Source organism: Cyclospora cayetanensis, unplaced genomic scaffold (assembly GCF_002999335.1).
Source record: "Cyclospora cayetanensis isolate NF1_C8 unplaced genomic scaffold, CcayRef3 CcayRef3_contig_39, whole genome shotgun sequence".
In the NCBI taxonomy this organism is placed as follows: Eukaryota; Apicomplexa; class Conoidasida; order Eucoccidiorida; family Eimeriidae; genus Cyclospora; species Cyclospora cayetanensis.
In genome coordinates, this window is record NW_020312358.1 from 97,657 (window position 1) to 115,698 (window position 18,042).

Sequence of the window (18,042 nt, forward strand, 5' to 3'; positions counted from 1 at the left end):
TCCGCATGCAGCAGATTCAGAGGCAAACGGCGGATGTTCAAGGGAAAGAGGTCTCAGGAGAAGTGGATGGCCATGTTGCACAAAGGGAGCTACAAGGGCACCCTAGGGATAGCGGAGAGGCGCCATGTAGCAGTGCAGGGGTCACCGCCGCGCTATCGAAAGGGGAGGCCTCTGGCAGCGAGGCGCCTTCTTTCGAGCCGAAGAGGAGGCCACTTGTGCTGCCGCCCCCGTCTGCAAGCAATTTTGCTGCTGAAGGGACATTCGAAGATAGTGGAGGCAGCAGCTCCCTTGCAGCGTCCCTTACCGACACCTCCAGAATCTCTGTAGGGGGCCCTGGTAGCACGGGCAAAAAAATTCTGCTTCCCGCGGTTACAGGGGCCTCTCCGGACAGTTGTACGACCGCTTGCATTCTCAGCTTGGACGATGAGAATATTAAAAAACGAATCCGTTTGGGGTCAGGGGCTTCTGGGGAGGGCGTTTAGCTTGAGGCCCTGTACGGAACTGCACTGGTGGTTTTAGCGGACTTTTTGGTCTGCTTATCTGTATTTCAAAGACCGATTCTTTAAGTTCCTTTCACGCTGTCGGTGTGTCTAGACACCTAGAAGTACGATGCGATCGGCACTATTCTACAGTACCCTCCGAAAGGGCTAACTCGCTGGCAATCTGGGCAATAGAACCTAGGTTAGTGTGCTCGTCTATCAATGTTGCTTTCTGTATCGATCACTCAAGTAGAAGGTTTTTTCTCTCAACTTGCAAGCGCTGGACAGAGGCACAGGGGACCGGAAACACAGGGAGTTGGGGACCACGGGTACGAGGCAGGGGGCAGCCGCTCTGTCGCCGCCCCCAGACGCATTGAGGAATTGGTGGACTAAGACATGCACCCACATTGGTCCTCCGGTGCAACTAGGGATCGAAGAGGGACACCCTTACCGCCGTTCCCTTTTTAGCGCACCCTCAGGGTCCTCGCAATGCGGCGCTGATCACTGCCAGTCTATTTTCCTTCTCCTTCAGCTCCTGTGCAGCGGCACCGCAGCGAAAGAGCAAACAAGGCATAGGCTCCGCTCAGGCTCCCTTCGCAGACTGAAGGGCGAGCTAACGGCTAGGGACGGCAGCGAGTTACTACAGCTGAAAGGTAGGGTGGCCTGATTGCTGCACGCAATCCCGAGAAGCCCAGCTGCTCAATGCGAAGGCAAAAAGGCCGAAAGGGGATTGTGTGACGTATATCTGGACCTTTTGCATGTTCTTTAGAACCTCCGTCTTAGCGGCTGCTGCCGCCTTTGCCCCGGTAGCTGTCTCGACCGCGGCCTGGAGCCTCTTCTCGAGATCCTCGATAGTGCTGCACGCCGCACAAAACGCCCTCAACCTTCATTTTGTCGCAGCTCTCTCGCTGTAAGGCAGGTATGCTACTGCAGTACATACAGAGACATTAAAGTTTGGAATCGCGTGTAAGACGGTGACCTTTCATTGCGCCGACTCATGGCCTTAAGATATTCATTCTCCTTTTCAAAAGCCCGTAGCTGCTCCTCAAGAGACACCTGGCGGAGAGACGCTGCCCTTGCTTGGCTCTGCAGCAACAGCAGCACCCGCACAGCATGTACTGCAGCAGACTAGGGGGAGCGTCTACGCCTGCTGTTGTTGCGGATGCATGTAAAGGCCGCTTCTGAGACCCCGTGTGAGTGCAGGCTTCCTTAAGCCAGGCCGTTAGAGAGCAGTGGCGCTGTGCCGATACAAGCAAAGTTCTTTCGCAAAAGGGCGAGGGAGGTATGTACAGTCGAGAACGAGTATGAAGCCTAGAGAGCACACGGGTCAATATGCGGCACACATACGGCTATTCTTGGTTTACCTCCTGCTCTCTGGAGCTCTGCTGTAGCTGCTGCTCCAGTTTCTGTAGCTTGAGCTTTGTCTGTTCCTCTTCCTGAGCCTCCGAACACATTCGCGCCTCTTTCAGGGCCTCGTTTGCCGCCTGCTGCTCGGCGAGGGCCTTCATAACCAATATCAACTGTCTGGACACCCCGTCCACACCACACGCTAACCCGTCCTACATCAGACAATGCCAGTACCTCCCCGACAAAGTCTTTCCTCTCGAACATGGCAGACAAGAAACTACTGGCAGCCTCAGTTCCACAAGAAACTCCAGCAGCAAGAGCAATAGCGGCACAATCAGTGGCCGCACATGCATAGATGCCAACCTGAATTGTTGTTCGTTTTCTTCTTGGACCTTCTCGTAGCTAATCTGCAGTTTGCTCTTTTCCTCCTACAAAGTACAGACACGCCCAAGCAACCGGCCCTATTTTCTTCTACTAATATCTGACGGATTATCTGTTGAAGACGCGGAGGAACAGAGCAAAGCTCGACTTGCCTACTGGTGTTTCAAAAGAAGTGAGACCGCTCAGCCTACCTGGAGCTGCCGGTGTCTTGCAGTCAACGCTGTAAGGCTGTTAGCCGTTTGCTGCTGTCTCTCCAACGTTGCGTGCAGCTTTGCCTCCTGCTTAGCGAGCTCTTCTTTCTGGAAGACAGAAAGGTTATGGGACAGAGAGGGAAAGGATACTCCGGAAAGGCATTTTTAAAAAGGACCGTTGCATCCCGATTGTACAGCATTTTTAAATACCCTTCGAGACGTAGATGGCATGGTTCATGAATAATTCATGAATACAAAGGCATCAAAGGACTCTGGTAACCCTCAGCCGTCCAGACCGGCGGCTATACTGCGTAACACCTCCAATACACACACTGGAGCAGGGGAAGTAGTAGAGAACGCAGCAGGAACAACAGCAATCACAGCAACGACACCTGCTTGACATTTATAGCCGTCTGTACTTGCAGTTCACGCGAAAGCTCCGATTCCTTAGATCCCTGGAGGCTTCTTCCCTCGCCTAAACTTAACTGAAGGCTGCAGCAGCCCCCCACAGCAGGATACTCGCCAAGCACCTCGTGCCTCTGACCCTCCCTTTACGCGCGCTTCGAAGAGATGCTTGTGGCCATTTGCTAGGAGGGGTATCGCAAAAGCCCCATACCTTCAGTCTTCCAACCCCCACCCCCTTCCCCGTGCTCGACGCTGCTGCTTAAGAAGTTCTCAGGTGGTAGCTTGCAGCGCCTCAGGAAGGAACCTGTAGTAGGGTGTGTTACTGGATGCCAGAGGCCCCCATGTTTATCTGTACCTCGCGATAGCCGCTTCCTTCGCGTCAAGAAGCCGTTGGAACTCAGCAACGAGGTCACGGCCTCTCTGCTGCTCCATCTCCAGTTCGCGCCTCAGTCTGCAGCTCAGTTTAGCAACAACCAGCAGCAGGTAGGGGGCATGGCGGACCGCCGTAGAAAGCACGTCGCTCGCAGGGGAGCCCTATGGATTCCTTGGGCCCCTTAAAAACCGCTAGATGTATATCACGCACGGCAAAAAATAAGGGCATACAGAAAGGGAAGCACTGGGATAGAGCTGCGCCACCGTGTGATGCATGCATGCACCAGCGTCTGATGATCAAACTTGGTATCAAGAGGAGAAGATACACACAGAGACCCGTCGTTTATAAATTCTAACGGACTTGCGAGCCTCGTCAGCAAGGCGCTGCTGTTCTGTGGCATGCAGGCACTCTTGCCGCTCCGCTGCCTCCTTGAGTCGACTCAACTCCATCTAAGGCCGACTCCACAAAAACGCGCACACCTAAGACTCTCGAGTCCAAACACACCCTACACCGTGAAGGCCCCCGTTTCTACTCTATGACGTCGGAGTCTCCAGAGAGCCAGTGCAGTGGCACATGACACCTGAAAATCCCCAATTTCTAATCTGGAAAAATACAAGGCGTTCAGCACCTCGTGGGCTTCATTCGTCACAACTAGACGCTGCGCAGCTTGAGCAGCCTAAACCGCAGCAAGAATCCACAACCTCGCAGCTGCTGGCGTTGTCCTCGCAGCACCAGGCACGACAACGCGCTACCCCCAACTTCTACGCAGCCAACAAATGGCGACAATGTAGCAACAGCACAAGCATAACCAGCAGCAGCCGGAGCATCAGATGCCGCACGGTAAGTTTTGCATCTTCTCTGCTCTGCTGGAGCCCCCGCATCTCCACTTTCCGCTTGCGGCTTTCTTCAGCCAGCGCTGTAGCCAAGGGCCGCCCGCTAAGGAACCAGGAGCCGTCCATAGAGGCGCTTGCTCTATCTGCAACAGGAGGAGCACCGGAACGGCTAGAGCAGACTGCAGTGCAGAGGTGTCTGCGGGAGATCGCTTTCGAGACTCTGAGACACACAGAACTCCTGGAGCTTACCTAAAGGCGCCAGGCCCTGCAGACGGTCCAACAAGGGGCAGCCGTATTTCTTGCTCCCCGACGAATACAGTCCCTCACATGTGGAAACGCCATCTGCTGCCGCTCCTGCATGGCTGCTTCCGACAAACAGACTCTCGATCCGCTGCAGCTGTGTCCATGGGATAGGCAGAGACTGCGCGCACAGCACAAAAAGCAGCGCATCACAAGGCAGAATACGGTTCTTGGTTCCTCCTGAAGCAGCACTGAAGCGGCGGCAGCTGTAGAATAAGGAAAGCCCGCGTCCAACACGGAGACGCCAGCGCTTACCAAGGCACTGCACTTGTGAACAAGAAGAAGGGCATCCTCAGCCTCGGCAGCAGTCTGCGGAGAGCCGAGAGGCCCGGCAGCCAGAGCAGCAGCAGACTGCTGCAGCAGCCGCATGGATCGCGCCGTGTGACGCTTAGTGCATGCACTGAAATCCAGCGAGGCGTGCAGCAATTGCAGCAGCAACGCGGTGTCTCCGCGCCGCGCTGCTGATTCTCCTGAAACAGCAGCAACGGCAGCAGTAGCAGCCACAGGAGCAGCAGATTTATGGTGTCCTGCAGCAAATTAAGAGGCCCATGAAGCTCCTAGCCGCTGAAGTATGGGAGTAAAGAGGGCGGCAGCGAGACTGCCGCAACTGGTGCTGCTGCAGGCGAGTGCATGCAGCAGCAGCAGTGGCAGCAGCGGCTGTAGCAACAAGACTCCAATAAAAGCGTACCGTCGGCTGCAAGGGGGAGGATGCATACTGTCTCTACTGCAGAGCCCATAGCGTCTGTTTTTTCCCATAGAGCAGCAAGAAGACTCATGCACGCAGTGGCGCGAAGTCCCCTTCCCCGCCGCGTGCTGTGCCTCGCTGCGTTGTTAGCCCCTGCTGCAGCATTACACGCAAAGCCTATACGGGGTACACCGACGCAGGCAACTAATAGGTGAGACCATAGCCGCAGCTTCGAAGTTTGCTGCTGCAGCTCCTGCAGCAGATGCTTCGCGTTTTTTGGAGCTTACTCAGCAGGCCGGCGTTGGATGCCAAAGAAACGACGGCTTCTTCCCTCTGTTCTGAGGAGAGGAATCTCCCGATTCCACGGTTCGACCGAGTCCTTAGGCACAGCTCCAGAAAGGCCGCCGTATATGCACACCCCAAGTCGTCTGCATGCGCCGTAACAAAAAAGAGTGCGGGGAGGCTTGCAGCAGACAGGGCAGCGCTGCTGCGGCTTCTCCCGGGGGAGGGCTGAACAGGCGGCTGCTGCTGGTGTTGGTGCTCATGTTGCTGCTGCCTTTCAGCGGGGTTCTCTCTGCTGTCGCTGTTGGAGTAAGTGCTTCCATCGTCGCCAGTGGCTGTAGGGGGAGGAGGAGGAGCAACAGCAGCAGGGCCTTGCTGCGTTGAAGGCAGCATGTCTAGCCGTGAGGCGACGGAATCTCGAACGGCTGCGCTCCTTGCGCACAGCAGTGCTAGCATTTCCGCGATTGGAGCTGCAGCAGCAAGTTGCTGCTTTCGGACAGAAGCTGCCTTCTCAGAGTCGCTTGGCGGATGCTTTAGGAGCTCCTCTGAAGCTGCCTCCTCTGCAGCAGCTGCCACAGCCTGCAGGGACTGCAAGCAGACGGCTGCGAAAGCTAAGGCAGCGTCTTGGGTGGGACCACTCACTGCATGCAGCATGCGCGGCTCCTTGAGGGCCTCCCGTAGGCAGAGGGCAGACACCCTCTGCTCGAGGGGCCTCCTAAGATGATTTCGGACAGACGCAATCAGCAACGCCAGGAGATGGCGAACATTTGGAGAGCTAAAGGAGCCATCGCCTCCACTGATGCTGCTGCTGCTGCTGCTGGAAAGCCGCCGATACACCAGCCAGGCTACCACGGCAGTGGCTGCATCCGGAAGACTCGCCGCCTTCCCGAGGAGCCGTGCTGCCCCTCGCTGCACTGCTTTATGGAGTGCCTTCAAGGGGCCAGAGCGCACCGACACCGCTATCCCTGGGAGAGCAAGGGGCCCCTCATAGGCCCCTAACACGGCTAGCAGGAGTGCACTGTCGTTGCTGCTGCTTTCAGCCGCAGAAGGAGATTCCGTTGCCTTGCCGGAGGCACACGTGGAAGCCCCAGGCGTTGGTGCTGCTGCCGCTGAGGCAGGCAGAGTCTTCGCTTCTTCCTCGGACGCGGCTGCTGCGAGGGAGGCGAGGAGGGAAAAGCAGTGTGATCCTTCTGGCGTCTGCAGCAGGGCAGCAGCGTCTGCTGCGTCGCGGGAATTGCAGAGACAGCTCGTCAAGGGATATAGCGCCATCACGACCTGCCTTAAGGAGGCGCTGGCGAGACTTGATCTCTGAATCGCTGCATGCAGCGAAACACCGCGGGCTAGCCACTCTTCAGCAGAGGAGCCGCCATCCGCGGTTCCGCCCTGAGAGGCCCCATTGAAGTCGACTGCTGGATTGGGGGTGGGCCCCTTATAGTCGATGCCCGCTTCGGCTAGACAAGTCGCGCTGACACAACAGAAGACACGATAAAAGTGCCTTAGGATGGGAAGCTCTTCGGGGAGACCCTCCATCTGTGAGGGCATCTTATGGCTGGTATGCCAGTGCAGCACCGCGTCTCTTACTTCGGCCCGTCTGCAAGCGTGTGAGAGGACTCTCAGGGCCCCCAGGTACTTCTCCGTATCCGAAGGAGATGTGGAAGAAGCCCAGCCTGCAGAGGTCTCCGCCCATGACGAAGCCTCCTCAAGAAACTGCAATGCGTCACCTACTTCAGGAGGCACGGGGACGTCGGGGTTCCCCATCTCCCGTGTGCACTGAGATTGGCTGCGGGGGGGAGCTGGAAGGGGCCCCCTCTCTCCTTGAGCCACCCACACCATGATAGAGGAGTGGGGAGAAGGCCCTCGACTATCGCTCTGGGGGATCTTCCGGCCTCATGAGGGGTCAGTGGGAACGCTTTCCCTCGGGAAAGGTGTGACTCTAGGGGCCTTAGAATAAGTGAACTCAACGTAATTAACCCAAGGAGGTCTCTTGAGTGCTTCCAGAAGCCTGCAATGGTGTGACACAGCCGCTTGAGCTCCCTGACCAAGGCCCCCTACGGGTGGCTCTGGGTGGAGTTTTGAAGATCAAGAGGCCCGTCAGGGCAAAGGGTGGAAAGGCGGCATTGATACCAATGAATATTCAAGCCTGAGCATGGAAATATTGTGGCCTCAGACGACCTGATACCCTAGTCACTCCCAGCAACCCCACCACCCTCACCACCCCATCTTGTACAGGGGCCCCTGCGCCCAGCGCTCAGCAGGATCCCTAGACTGCACGAAACAAAGGTCCTTAGTGCGCTCACCCATGGAAGCTGCTCTGCCTACACAATGCCTGCACGAAGTTCACTAAAAGGCTTCGGAGCAAGAGCGTCGCTTTCCCTCGTGGTTTCGATGTTTTTGGAACAAATTCATTACGCTTCGAATTGCAGAGGCTTCTAACAAGCCGAAGCCCCAGTTCGCTCATTCACATGAACCGCAATATCCGGTATTACTGTGGCCACCGTAGCAGCCCCCCACCACTGAACGCTCACGAGTGTCCCCGTGCTGACTGTAAGGAGACAGAGCAGAGAACGGGGGTGGTGGGCAAAGCTGAGCTTAAGCACTTTCTACAACACTGTTTAGTTACATTTACGAATAATGAAGAATTTAATACTGGATTTGTGTGTTCATGTGTCCTATTTCTTGCAGTGTCCTTTGAGCTCGATACAAAAAGGTGCAATGTTGTGAATATGCGTGCTGAAGGTATGTGTAACTAGCTGCGAATGCTCGAAGTGCTTATATAATGCAGCTAAGGGTACCTTCAGATGTTTGTCTTCCCTCATGTCGAGAAGTCTGAGGGGCGCGGGTAGAGAAGAAGGAAGCTCCATTGTTAGTACTTGCAGTCACTCTCTGTTGACTTTGTACTGAGCCTAAAGTTGAGTGTCTGCATATGGAAACTTTTTGAAGAATTTCAATGAGTTCAGCCTTAAACCAACCAGCAACAATGGGAGCAAATGTAGACGGGTTAAAGCTGGGTGATTTATCTCTTTATTCGTGGTGGCCATGGCTAGATACTTATTTCAGACTCAGTACAAACTAAATAGAAATCTGTTAAGTGCTTCTTTGAGGTAATCCTGCTGTCTCCTGCCAGCACCCTCTAAGCTTCCCGACATGAGGATAGAGAGCCAGCTACAGAATGCGTAGCTGCTCCGTAAGCACGTCGAGCAGTCACAGCTAGCTGCATATATTGCATCCAGCTCGCACGCTCACAGCATTGCATCTTTGTGTAGCTAGCCGCGCTAATGTACAGTAAATAAGATATACAAGCACCCGAACTCATTGATGTATTCGTTTTCAATTCCTGCTCTAATGTAACTAACGTAGTGCAAAAATTCACAACTCAGTGTAGAAGCAAGAATTTCCGATTATGCAGATGCGCAGATACCGTAGAGTGATCTCCATCTCCACTGTAAAAGCAGTTTCCTGAAAAGCCAGCTGGGGGAGGTCCTTTCATTTGCATTATCAAATCTTGCCTGATGAGTCTCCAAGGGGATACCACCAGTTGGAGAACAGCACCCCGCCATATTCTAGGAGGGACTGACGTGCAGCGAGGCCAGGATGCCTCAACCTGGAGAAATATGTGGAACGGCAGCTGCGTGCATAACAGCATCCAGCAATGACAATGCCCCCCAGCAGCAAGGGAACCTATCTCAGGGGAAAACCGCTTCTGCTTCTTGTTCTGCCAACTCCGCAGTCCACCGCGCTACCCTAGCCGCTAGTGAATCAGGCCCAACATCAAATAGTGCCTCCTCATATTCCGAGGCAGGTAGTTTTGGTAATTGCTGCTCATCGCACAGTGGCTGCAGTATGTGCTGTCCTTGCGAGCAATCTTCGACCAGACTCTGCGAATAAGCCGGCGAGTTGGTAGCAGCAAGGGATGGGACAGCCACCCACATTGCTGGCTGTTTTGGGGGCTGCTGCTGTTGTTGTTGTGGCAGCGCCTGCTGTTTCTCCTTTTGCTGTTGTTCGCTTGCCTTCTGGCTGCGCAGATGCGGGTGCTTGACCTTTATCAAGGAGCGGACCGGAAGTAGCAGCCTGCTTGAGGAGGAGATCCACGCAGCCTTCCAGCTGCTTGTTTCCCTCTCTTCCCACCTAGGCGCTTCATAGACTGTCTTTATGCCTCTAGCTGAAAGCGCCTTTATGGCAAGGCCCCTCACACACCCTGGTAGACATGCAGATTCCGGAGCAGTCAATACGCATTTTCGAGAGTCCGAGAACACCAAGAAGTTGCTACTGCATCCTAAAACGCAGCAGCCACACAAGCAACAGGGTCAGCAGCGACTAGGCCTTGGATCCAGGGATATGGGTGTGCCCCAGCGCAGCAGCAGGACTGATAGTAGTACCAGTTCGATCGTCGGCGGAGCAAACAGACATAAAAGGAGGCCTTGCCTTCAAGCAGCGAATTCTGCCTCTCCAATATGACCTCCTCTAGTGGCATGCTCAGGGCAGCTCCAATGTCTTGCGCCTCCCGTAACAGCTCCTGCCTCTCTAAGGCCCACACAGTCGACTTTACCTCGGGGTTCTCGCGTCCCCTGTGCGGCAATAAGAGGGCGTTGCACCAACGAAGGCTGTTGCTGTGCCTCAAGTTGCTGCTGTCCGCTTGGTGGTTCCTCCGTAGCCTCCCCAACCCGTGTTCAAGTGCACCCAGTGAGTCGCGCAGCTCCTCCTCCTCCTCCTCCTGCTCCTGCAGGCAATGAAATATTGCAGGGGAAGGGATAAGCGGTTCTGCGAGCAGCACGAGGTTGAGGCTGCTGCAGTTCATGTCTGTTGAGGTTAGCTGCGGCAAGTAGTCTGGTGATCGTGCTGTCACATCCAACGGATCCAGTACTGCCGTTGTTGCTGCGCTAGCAGAGGTGTTTTCCACTGGATTCGGCGGTAACCCGAGGGCTCCTAGTAAATCTGGCAAGACCAGTCGGGTAAGCACCAGCGTTATGGAAGCCTCGATACCTTCAGGCAGCATCAGCGCACTTGTGGCTGCTGCCGCTGCTGTTGCTGGTTCTGCTTCAGCTGTTGCTGCTATTGCTCGTTCTGCTTCAGCTGTTGATAATTCTTTCGTTGGCGCTGCTGCTGCACTCCAATAACAAAGGCGCAGCAATTTCCGCAGGTCCTGCCACACCCGGATCCTGAACTTCTGACACTCCTCAGCGGATGGTCCTCGCCTCCCTTCCTCTATCGCGGAAGTGGGAGAAGCAGCTTTCAAGACAGATTCTTCGGCTGTGGAACCGCCCGCGGACAAACCAGAGTGCTCTCCTTGAACAGCTGCAGAGAGCAGAAGCCTATCGATATTCGTGTTCGCGCCAATCAGTCGCGTTCCCCTTCTCACGGTTCGGATGGCCGCGTAGTTTGACTCAGGGAGAGCTGATAACAGCTGACACCTCCTCACGGGGATGTTAGTGTAGGCAGTGCCATTGTACAGCAGTACCCGGAGGGCGTCAGAATCCTCCGCAGAAGCGGCTTGGGGAGACCCCCTGAGGGCTGGTCCCCGCTCCCTTGCCAAAGTATGTATGCTAAAAGATGGCACAGTGGTCGAACCCTGCATGGTGTACAGCTGGAAGAATGCAGCTGTAGCTGCTCCATAGGAGGTGGCTGTTGCTGTTGCAAGTGCGGCCTGTAGTCGTGCTGTTCCTGCTGGTCACGTAAAACGGCCCCTAGAGCGTCTGAGCTCCCGATCTTCTAGTCGTTTGCTTCGGAGCTTTCAAAAGTTACTGGATGTTTGCTTCATAGTCGCTGAGGAGCTTTGCAGGCGGCGCGAGTGCCACCTCTTAACCCCTGTGGCACGTGGAGGGGGGAACCCCTCAACACCTACAGAATGAACTGTTAGGTATCCAGCAGTAAAATATGCAGCATTTCATAAAACGATAGAGAAAGCACTAGCACGAGCCACAAAACAAGTGGTGTTGCCCTCCGTGCAGCAGCTTTTAAGGAATAGCCTGGTGACCCTGGGGGCCCCATGGAGGGCCCCGGGGGTGGGGTTGCAGTTACTGGTGGTGCTGCTGGAATTGACAAGAGTCTCATTCCTGCCGAAGATAAAGAAAGTACTACGGGACTTGTCAGCTGGCTTGTCTCAAGGCTGTTTTGTTCATATCCCTGCAGACTGGCGGTACCGTGCAGGAGGTCGTGTGCGAAACCAACCATCGGCTGTGGCTGCGTGTCTTCTCCTGTCTTCCTTGTGCTCATCAGCAGTTTCCTGCTCTATAGCAAAGGTAAGACGACCCAGCCGGCATTGTGTTGCGCACCTGAAAGGCATTTCAGTAGAAAGGCGCTTGGGGGGATTTCTCTCGAGAACCATGTCTGGAGAGCTCCTGTTGAGGCCCCCCTCTGGGAGCCTCCGACAGGACCAGCGGAGGAAAAGGGTCTTATGGGGTTGCGCTGTGCATCAACTTCTCTATAAAACCCCCATTATATTTTGCGTTCTGCTAGGTGGCTTCTCTGTATTGGCGCCCTACCAACGGAGGAAGGAGACCTTGCGAAGATGTTTGAGGCTAAATACGAATCCAACTTTAATCTCTGCGGGGGAAAGGAGGTTTCAATGGGTTCGTCTCGCTTCCCCGTCCTCTAAAGCGCATCCCCATCCCCAAACACCTCACGGGCATCCGCACTGGCTGCTGCACTGTGCAGATTAGATAACACCCAATAGGGCGAGGCAGCTGCATTCACGTGCTGAACCCTTAGGCATTGATGAGGCTGGCAGAGGGTGCGTGCTGGGGGCCATGGTCTACGCCTGTTTCTTCTGTCCAAAAGACAGTATGGAAAAGCTGAAGGCCTTGAAAGTGGACGGTACGGATGCTGTTACTGTTGGTGCAACTGCTGATCCTACCACTGTTCGGCTCCTTGTGCCAACATTTCGCTTGTCGCAGTGGTTGATTTGCCACAGGGGCTTTCTCCTCTTCTGCCGGGGTAATGACAGAGCTGCTCACGGCATGCTCCTTTTGGGGTGTCTCTATGGTGCTGCTCCCACCTCCCATCCTGTAGTGGAAGCCCTGGCCCTTCTATGCGTTGTTCAGATTCGAAGAAACTAACGGAGGACCAGCGGGAGGCGGCGTTTGAATCGTGCATGCAGCAGAAGGAGGCCTTCGGGTAGGGTGGCGTCCTTCTGAAGGGCCGTGTGCAAGTCCTTTGTGTTTGCATGGCTCATGAGCTTTGTGTTCTTGCTGGATTCTATCGCTAAATGAAGTCTACGTTTCCTGCGGGGCTTAATTCTGGAGTCTTGGAAGAGAATGCTGATAACGTGTTTAGCGGGGGCCTTGTCCTTCTGCTTGGTCCTTTAAGTTGTGCCTCGTGATTCTGTGCCTGCGCAGATGGAGGATCCACTCAATTTCACCTCAAGAGATCAGTGCCAAGATGCTGCGAAAGTTTGTCCCTGACACCCTTTAGGCTTCACGCTAGCCGGTTTTGCACTTCAGTGACGAGCTAGGTATTTGCCCCCAGTCGTGGGCACATGGGGTTTAAAGCGTTTCTTTTAGGCTCTGAGACTCGAAATTTGGTAAGCTAAGGTGCTGCTGTTCTCTTAGGCGCAAAATCAGTCTGAACGACATATCCCACGACGCTGCAACGGACCTCATTGCGGCTGTCTGTAAGCAGGGCGTACGCGTATCCGAGGTGCATCGCAAATTTAGACCCTAAGGCCTTACATCTAACACCTGCAGACTTACATGAATGTGCGCGTAAAAGTAGCAAACTTTTGATATTACGATTTTGGGACCAGGGAGTCACCAGGGTATTATTGTCGTGCCAAGTGAGGATCTATCCGTAGCTAGGGATACACATGCAGATACGGTTTGCGGTTATGGATTCTGTTCTGAACTTGCGCGGTTGGCGTGGCCTTTTATTGTCATTACGAGCATCAGGTGTATGTTGACACTGTGGGCAAAGCGGATACTTACGAGAAGAAGCTGCAGCAGCTTTTCCCATCTGTAAAGATTACGGTGCGCGTTTTTCGTTCTTCCCCTCTTTTTACGCAAGAAGCCGTGCAAACCCGCAAACGGAGGGGCGGCGTCAGTTGCAATTCTCTGATTCAAACGGGCGACTTACGCTCCTAATCAAACTCTAGCCCCACCTTACTTTGAGGTCCAAGGGCTCGGTGCTCTCGCTCAGCTGTTGCGAAAATTCTGTTTCTCTCTGTATGGGGTGTAAAAAGAAGGAAAGAGAAGATGGAGGACATTGTGTGGTGGCATGTGCACAGGTTAGGGAGAAGGCGGACTCACTCTTTCCCGTTGTCAGTGCTGCCTCGATCCTCGCCAAAGTTACCAGGGACAGGGCCCTGAAGCTCTGGCCTGCCCCAGTGCGCCCTGTAAAAAGGCTAAAGCAGCTACAAGAAAACCAAGAGAAGAAGCACCAGGCAAAAGGAACGAAAAACACAAGTGCTGCAGCTGATGCGGTATCAGCTGAGGAGGAGGCACAAGGCGAAGCGCAGGAGGCAGTCTACGGGACCGGCTATCCCGGAGGTGATTCACTGTTGTTTGTATCCCTTAGCACTCGGAGATGTTATCCGTCCCTTTTAGAGCTCTAATTGCACATGCATTTTTTTCGCTTGTTCTCACCTCAGACAGAATCACCGTAGCGTTTCTCAAGGATTATATGGATCCCGTTTTTGGCTTCCCGGAAATCGTTCGCTGGAGTTGGCAGACAGCAAAAGACCTATTTGAAAAGGAGGGAGTGCAGACGCAGTGGTGAGGCACACACTCTACCTGTCCTTAGGCAACGCACAAAGAAAAGCAGTCTTGCTGCCGTCGCCGCTGCTGCTGAGACACTATTGCTGTATTGCTGTTGTTTAGGGCGCCTTCGGGTCATCATATTTCAAGTGCATCTGGCTTGAACGATAGAAAGGTCTTTCTTACACGCATTTCCGGCGAATCAATTGGTGTCTTGAGCTGCGTGATACGGTGTAAATTGAGTGGTTAGATCCTATGCATGAGCAATTGAGTCGACCGCATGCATGTGTCCGGTAGTCACGCCATGCGTGTACTCTGCGTATTTACTATATGACCTGTTTCGGGGTGTTGGAACCTGAATCACGTTTCGAGTTGGGCGCTTGTTGCAGTGCTCGTATTCTTGGTAGAGTTCTTCGTTCCTCATGGGATCTTCATTACTCTCTCCACAGGAGTTTACGCACGCTCTCCACCCATCTGTTGTGCTATTACCTATCCGTAGCTTGTTTTTTCTACTCATTTTACGCGCTAGACGCTGCTTTTTCCACCAGGTATGAGGAAGTCGAGGATGAAGATGAGCAAGCAAAAGACGCCCCCGCGGCTAAACAAAGTCGGATTACCAGTTTTTTTCAAGTTAAGCCCAAGACAGGAGTTTCTATAGACAGGCCTAAACTTTTCGTACGTAGCAGAATAGAGCTCATCACCAGTGCAGCACGTATCTGCGCAAGTAACTAACTGCGGCATTTCTATGCCATGTATGCATTATACCTAGTACGCATGCAACACACTTATAAAACAAATGCTATCCAATGTCTCAAAGTCCTGGATGCAAAATATCCAATGACTAGTTTCACACATTTGGGGAGATGAATCAGATCCGCTCCCGTTGACAGGGCACAGACACGCTCTAGTCAACTGCACGAAGCGCTGTCACAGAATCTTGTAGAGCGCTTTAATCGCTGCGATACGAGCACATCTTCTCACCTGTGGGTGAAAACATCCCCAATAGCTGCCCATGTCTACTTGCTCAAGCTAACATACATAACAAACGCTTTCGGTACAGATTGCGCTCTGCTTGGGGGGACACATTTCTAGAAACAAGCTTCCCCACCCAAACCTTGCTGCGTTTGGCATTAGTTTTTACTAGTTAATTGTGATTGCCTTCACTGCGTTCTTCCGTTAAACGTTTGGTATTGAGTACGAAAGCGCAGAGCGATATCGGGGCCCAACGGAGCCCAGCTAGACAGATACGAAATCCAATCAATTTTCCTATCGTACGATTTTCGGGCATGCAGCTGTAATACTAATGCCCCACAGTGGCCTGGGGTAATAGAGAAAAATTCATTCACACCTGTTCTTCCATGTTCCCAAGCCAAGTATTTTACCCAATAGTTTACGTGCCCCCGTTGTTCCTTCTTGAATTTTATACACTAGTATTTTTGGGGCTATCATGTTCTAGGCAGCGTACGAAATAATCATCTGCAGACGAGAGGAAGATTCTTTCAGTTGTGAGGGGCTGAGGCATGCGCATGACAGCAGCTGTCAGGACCTTCGCTGCTTTTAGTGAAACACAGTCTATTTCTTTCGCCGCAAGCCATTTCCCTCTGGCTTTACACCGATTCCCCTGTGTCCCCTCCTCCTCCCCGCCGTCGTGTCTACACTCTTGGCTCGTAATGATGCAGCAGTAAAGCTTGAAGAAAAGAGCGCATGGCTGTACGTATAGTGCACGCGTGTACTAGGGGTATGCTCATGTTTTACTAGCTGCATTAGGAGATATTTGTGGCCGATGGTCGCTCATTAGATGAGGCTTTGTTTGTGGAGTGGTTGAGAAGTGCAGCACAGAGAGACGTGTGTTCTTTGGTACCACCAAGGCAGTTGCATTCTTCCTTCCAGCCCCGTTCCCATCATTAGACATTGCATCCTAGACACTTAATACTTCCGTCGCTACAGAATTGAATGGGCATTCCTCTTCTTCGCTGCTTCATAGACGAAAGCGATGAGACTACCCATAGCCCCTTTTCGGCAAGGAGATTATGGTCATAGACCAACGGTGGGGGCAATGCAAAGAGATAGGTGCATCTCTACCACCAGCAACCATGGGTACAACAACTGCATTTTTTGTAGCACCGTTTAATCAGTGCCAAAAGAAACACGTTGCAACTCCCTGTTTGTTCGGCGTTTTTTGTGTTGAGGATTTACTTGAACGCTTCCCTAACTGCCTGCTCCCACCTATTTTCAACAAAAAAGCTTGCCTAGGTTTCCCTGTGCTTAGGCTCCCACGTTTGCATAAAGTGCTAATAAGCTGTAAGGATCGTCGACCGAGTAAAGACCTGCAGGGCGTGGTGCCGCTCCGCTGGAACCAGCTGTACCTTGAAAACTACTGTTCTCAGGAATAGCTCATAATTCTACGGAAACATTTAGCTCAAACCCTGTCACCAACCCAGTCCAGCAAACACTCGGATTTCTGGCTAACAGCCAAATACGAGCCCCTGAAGTAGTAGGCTTTGGGATTTTTGGCAACGTTCCTTGCTGCGTTCAGCTTACTCATCATCTGAGGTGCGCATGTGGCATTCTTACTATAGAAACCAATGCCTTTAAAAATGTAGAATATAAAAGCCAGTAACCAATAAAAGGGATGCTTGTCACAGAAAAGTACTCGCTGAGGAACTCGCCTGGCGCCTTCGGCCTTTCAGGTGGTGCCGGAGCCCCACCAAGAAAAAAGCTCATCAAAGGCGACTTGCTTTGCAAGCAAGGTCTGCATAGCTCAAAGCGTAGCGTTCCAATGCATTCCAGTTGTCCACGTCTCAGAGACTCGTTCACAATAAGCACAAGAAAACTTTCTTCCTCTCGCGGGTTCTCGCAGCATCTGATTACGCATTTCATCTAGACTCTGCTCCCATGCATCTCTGTTTGACTTCTCCCCCAGAAAATCAGCCCATTACCACACCTGTTGCCATACCTTCGTATCTCGTACAATGTCTGTTGCTTTCATATTGCTACGACCGTGGGTCGTCAACACCAGCCCGAGCCCCTAAACATGTAGCTGGTATGTAGTTTCGCGCCAATGTTTGGCTGGTCCTCCCTTTTCTGAAACGGAATAAAGGGATAGGAGAAACGATGTGTTTTTTAAGAGTAAAACGTAGTATTTAGTTTTGGCGAAGTAAGGTTAATGGTGGCACAAAGCTGTCACTCACCGAAGGATTCCCATCAATGAAAGCCAATGTCCGTCCTAGTCGTAGATGACGAGCCTGAAAATCTATCGAAAAATCCAACAGAGTGCGTCTGCATGAACCTGTCGAAGGGCTAATACTACGCTGTTACCCTCCAAAACCGCCGAGAGTGCCACTGAAGCTGTAGCGAGCTAAACCACACTTGGCAACATTCTACACTACTAACTATGCTAAGAATTTGCAAGATAAAATAAATTCGTGATTTGCCTGCTTGTATAACTTGCTTGTTGAAGAGTGGTGTTAGTCCGAAACAATAGGGCACATGGTTATGTACACGAACTCCCATACGCTATTGACTACTAGCTGTAAATGCTCTAGATGTTTAGAGGCTGCAGCTTCGCTAGGGTGAAGGTGTAGCGGGCACAGCTAAAACTTTGATACCTTCTGCTACACTAGTCTTGTTTCTCATAGAACCAGCAAACAATCAACTACTTTATGTATGCGTTCGTGCATTTATGTCGCACCGTGTTGTTAGCTTCATACAAGGACGCAATGGTGTGTGCATCTGCGCTGTGTGCCTGGTTGGCCCTCTCCCCTCCTTTTAGAACTCTGCATGGAGCGGGTAGGCAAGGGTGGAAGCTCGTTTACAAAGCTTCCAGAAACGCATTGTCAAGTAACATCGAGTTACGATTGGATGTTTTCTCACGGAAACCATAGGTGGAACGCTAACAGTCTGTAGCATCTCTTGCTTCGATGTAGCTGTTCCCTGCTCGGCTACTGGTTGTGGGTGCAGTGGGATGTCAGGCTTCCACACAACAGTCGTCTAGCTCTGATCAAGCTAGTTGGTAGTACAGTAATCTGACTTTCGTGGGCAACAGTGTGAAAGAAGAGCCCTCTGACGATGGAAGTTGATTG

At 52.8% G+C, this 18,042-nt stretch overlaps 3 protein-coding genes across 3 annotated transcripts; 1 reads left to right on the top strand and 2 right to left on the bottom strand.

Annotated features, from left to right (window-relative positions):
• Positions 1-1,119: 1,119 nt before the first annotated feature.
• LOC34622159 (coiled-coil domain-containing protein 88B) lies at positions 1,120-7,034 on the bottom strand. Its single transcript, XM_026334232.1, has 13 exons — positions 5,282-7,034; positions 4,998-5,132; positions 4,468-4,779; positions 4,016-4,218; positions 3,757-3,852; positions 3,537-3,625; positions 3,159-3,254; positions 2,791-2,890; positions 2,399-2,506; positions 2,190-2,254; positions 1,844-2,003; positions 1,459-1,565; positions 1,120-1,336 (listed from the first exon to the last, which is right to left on the bottom strand). The coding sequence occupies exons 1-13, from the start codon at positions 7,032-7,034 to the stop codon at positions 1,120-1,122; spliced, it is 3,441 nt and encodes a 1,146-aa protein (XP_026190017.1).
• A 1,925-nt stretch (positions 7,035-8,959) lies between these two features.
• On the bottom strand, positions 8,960-11,444 carry LOC113146549. The gene is made up of 3 exons (XM_026334233.1): positions 11,240-11,444; positions 9,699-10,928; positions 8,960-9,549 (listed from the first exon to the last, which is right to left on the bottom strand). Exons 1-3 carry the CDS (start codon positions 11,442-11,444, stop codon positions 8,960-8,962), a joined length of 2,025 nt encoding a protein of 674 aa, XP_026190018.1.
• Positions 11,445-11,781: 337 nt separating this feature from the next.
• LOC34622162 (ribonuclease H2 subunit A) lies at positions 11,782-14,692 on the top strand. Its single transcript, XM_026334234.1, has 9 exons — positions 11,782-11,842; positions 11,982-12,086; positions 12,314-12,386; positions 12,608-12,661; positions 12,821-12,908; positions 13,157-13,234; positions 13,492-13,753; positions 13,855-13,978; positions 14,509-14,692. Exons 1-9 carry the CDS (start codon positions 11,782-11,784, stop codon positions 14,690-14,692), a joined length of 1,029 nt encoding a protein of 342 aa, XP_026190019.1.
• Positions 14,693-18,042: the final 3,350 nt, after the last annotated feature.

What these genes read in the sequence shown, in the direction of transcription:
- LOC113146549 (XM_026334233.1), bottom strand. Translation starts at nt 11,444, where the DNA reads ATGGTTGGTTTCGCACACGACCTCCTGCACGGTACCGCCAGTCTGCAG. An exon ending in GGGGCCCCCAGGGTCACCAG is followed by an intron (nt 10,929 to 11,239) that starts GCTATTCCTTAA and finishes CAGCAGGAACAG; the next exon opens with CACGACTACAGGCCGCACTT. An exon ending in GCAGAATTCGCTGCTTGAAG is followed by an intron (nt 9,550 to 9,698) that starts GCAAGGCCTCCT and finishes GCTGCGTTTTAG; the next exon opens with GATGCAGTAGCAACTTCTTG.
- LOC34622162 (XM_026334234.1), top strand. Translation starts at nt 11,782, where the DNA reads ATGTTTGAGGCTAAATACGAATCCAACTTTAATCTCTGCGGGGGAAAG. An exon ending in GGGAAAGGAGGTTTCAATGG is followed by an intron (nt 11,843 to 11,981) that starts GTTCGTCTCGCT and finishes CTGAACCCTTAG; the next exon opens with GCATTGATGAGGCTGGCAGA. An exon ending in AGGGCGTACGCGTATCCGAG is followed by an intron (nt 12,909 to 13,156) that starts GTGCATCGCAAA and finishes TACGAGCATCAG; the next exon opens with GTGTATGTTGACACTGTGGG.
- LOC34622159 (XM_026334232.1), bottom strand. Translation starts at nt 7,034, where the DNA reads ATGGGGAACCCCGACGTCCCCGTGCCTCCTGAAGTAGGTGACGCATTG. An exon ending in CTTGCTGACGAGGCTCGCAA is followed by an intron (nt 3,255 to 3,536) that starts GTCCGTTAGAAT and finishes ACTGAGCTGCAG; the next exon opens with ACTGAGGCGCGAACTGGAGA. An exon ending in GAAAACGAACAACAATTCAG is followed by an intron (nt 2,004 to 2,189) that starts GTTGGCATCTAT and finishes CGGGGTGTCCAG; the next exon opens with ACAGTTGATATTGGTTATGA.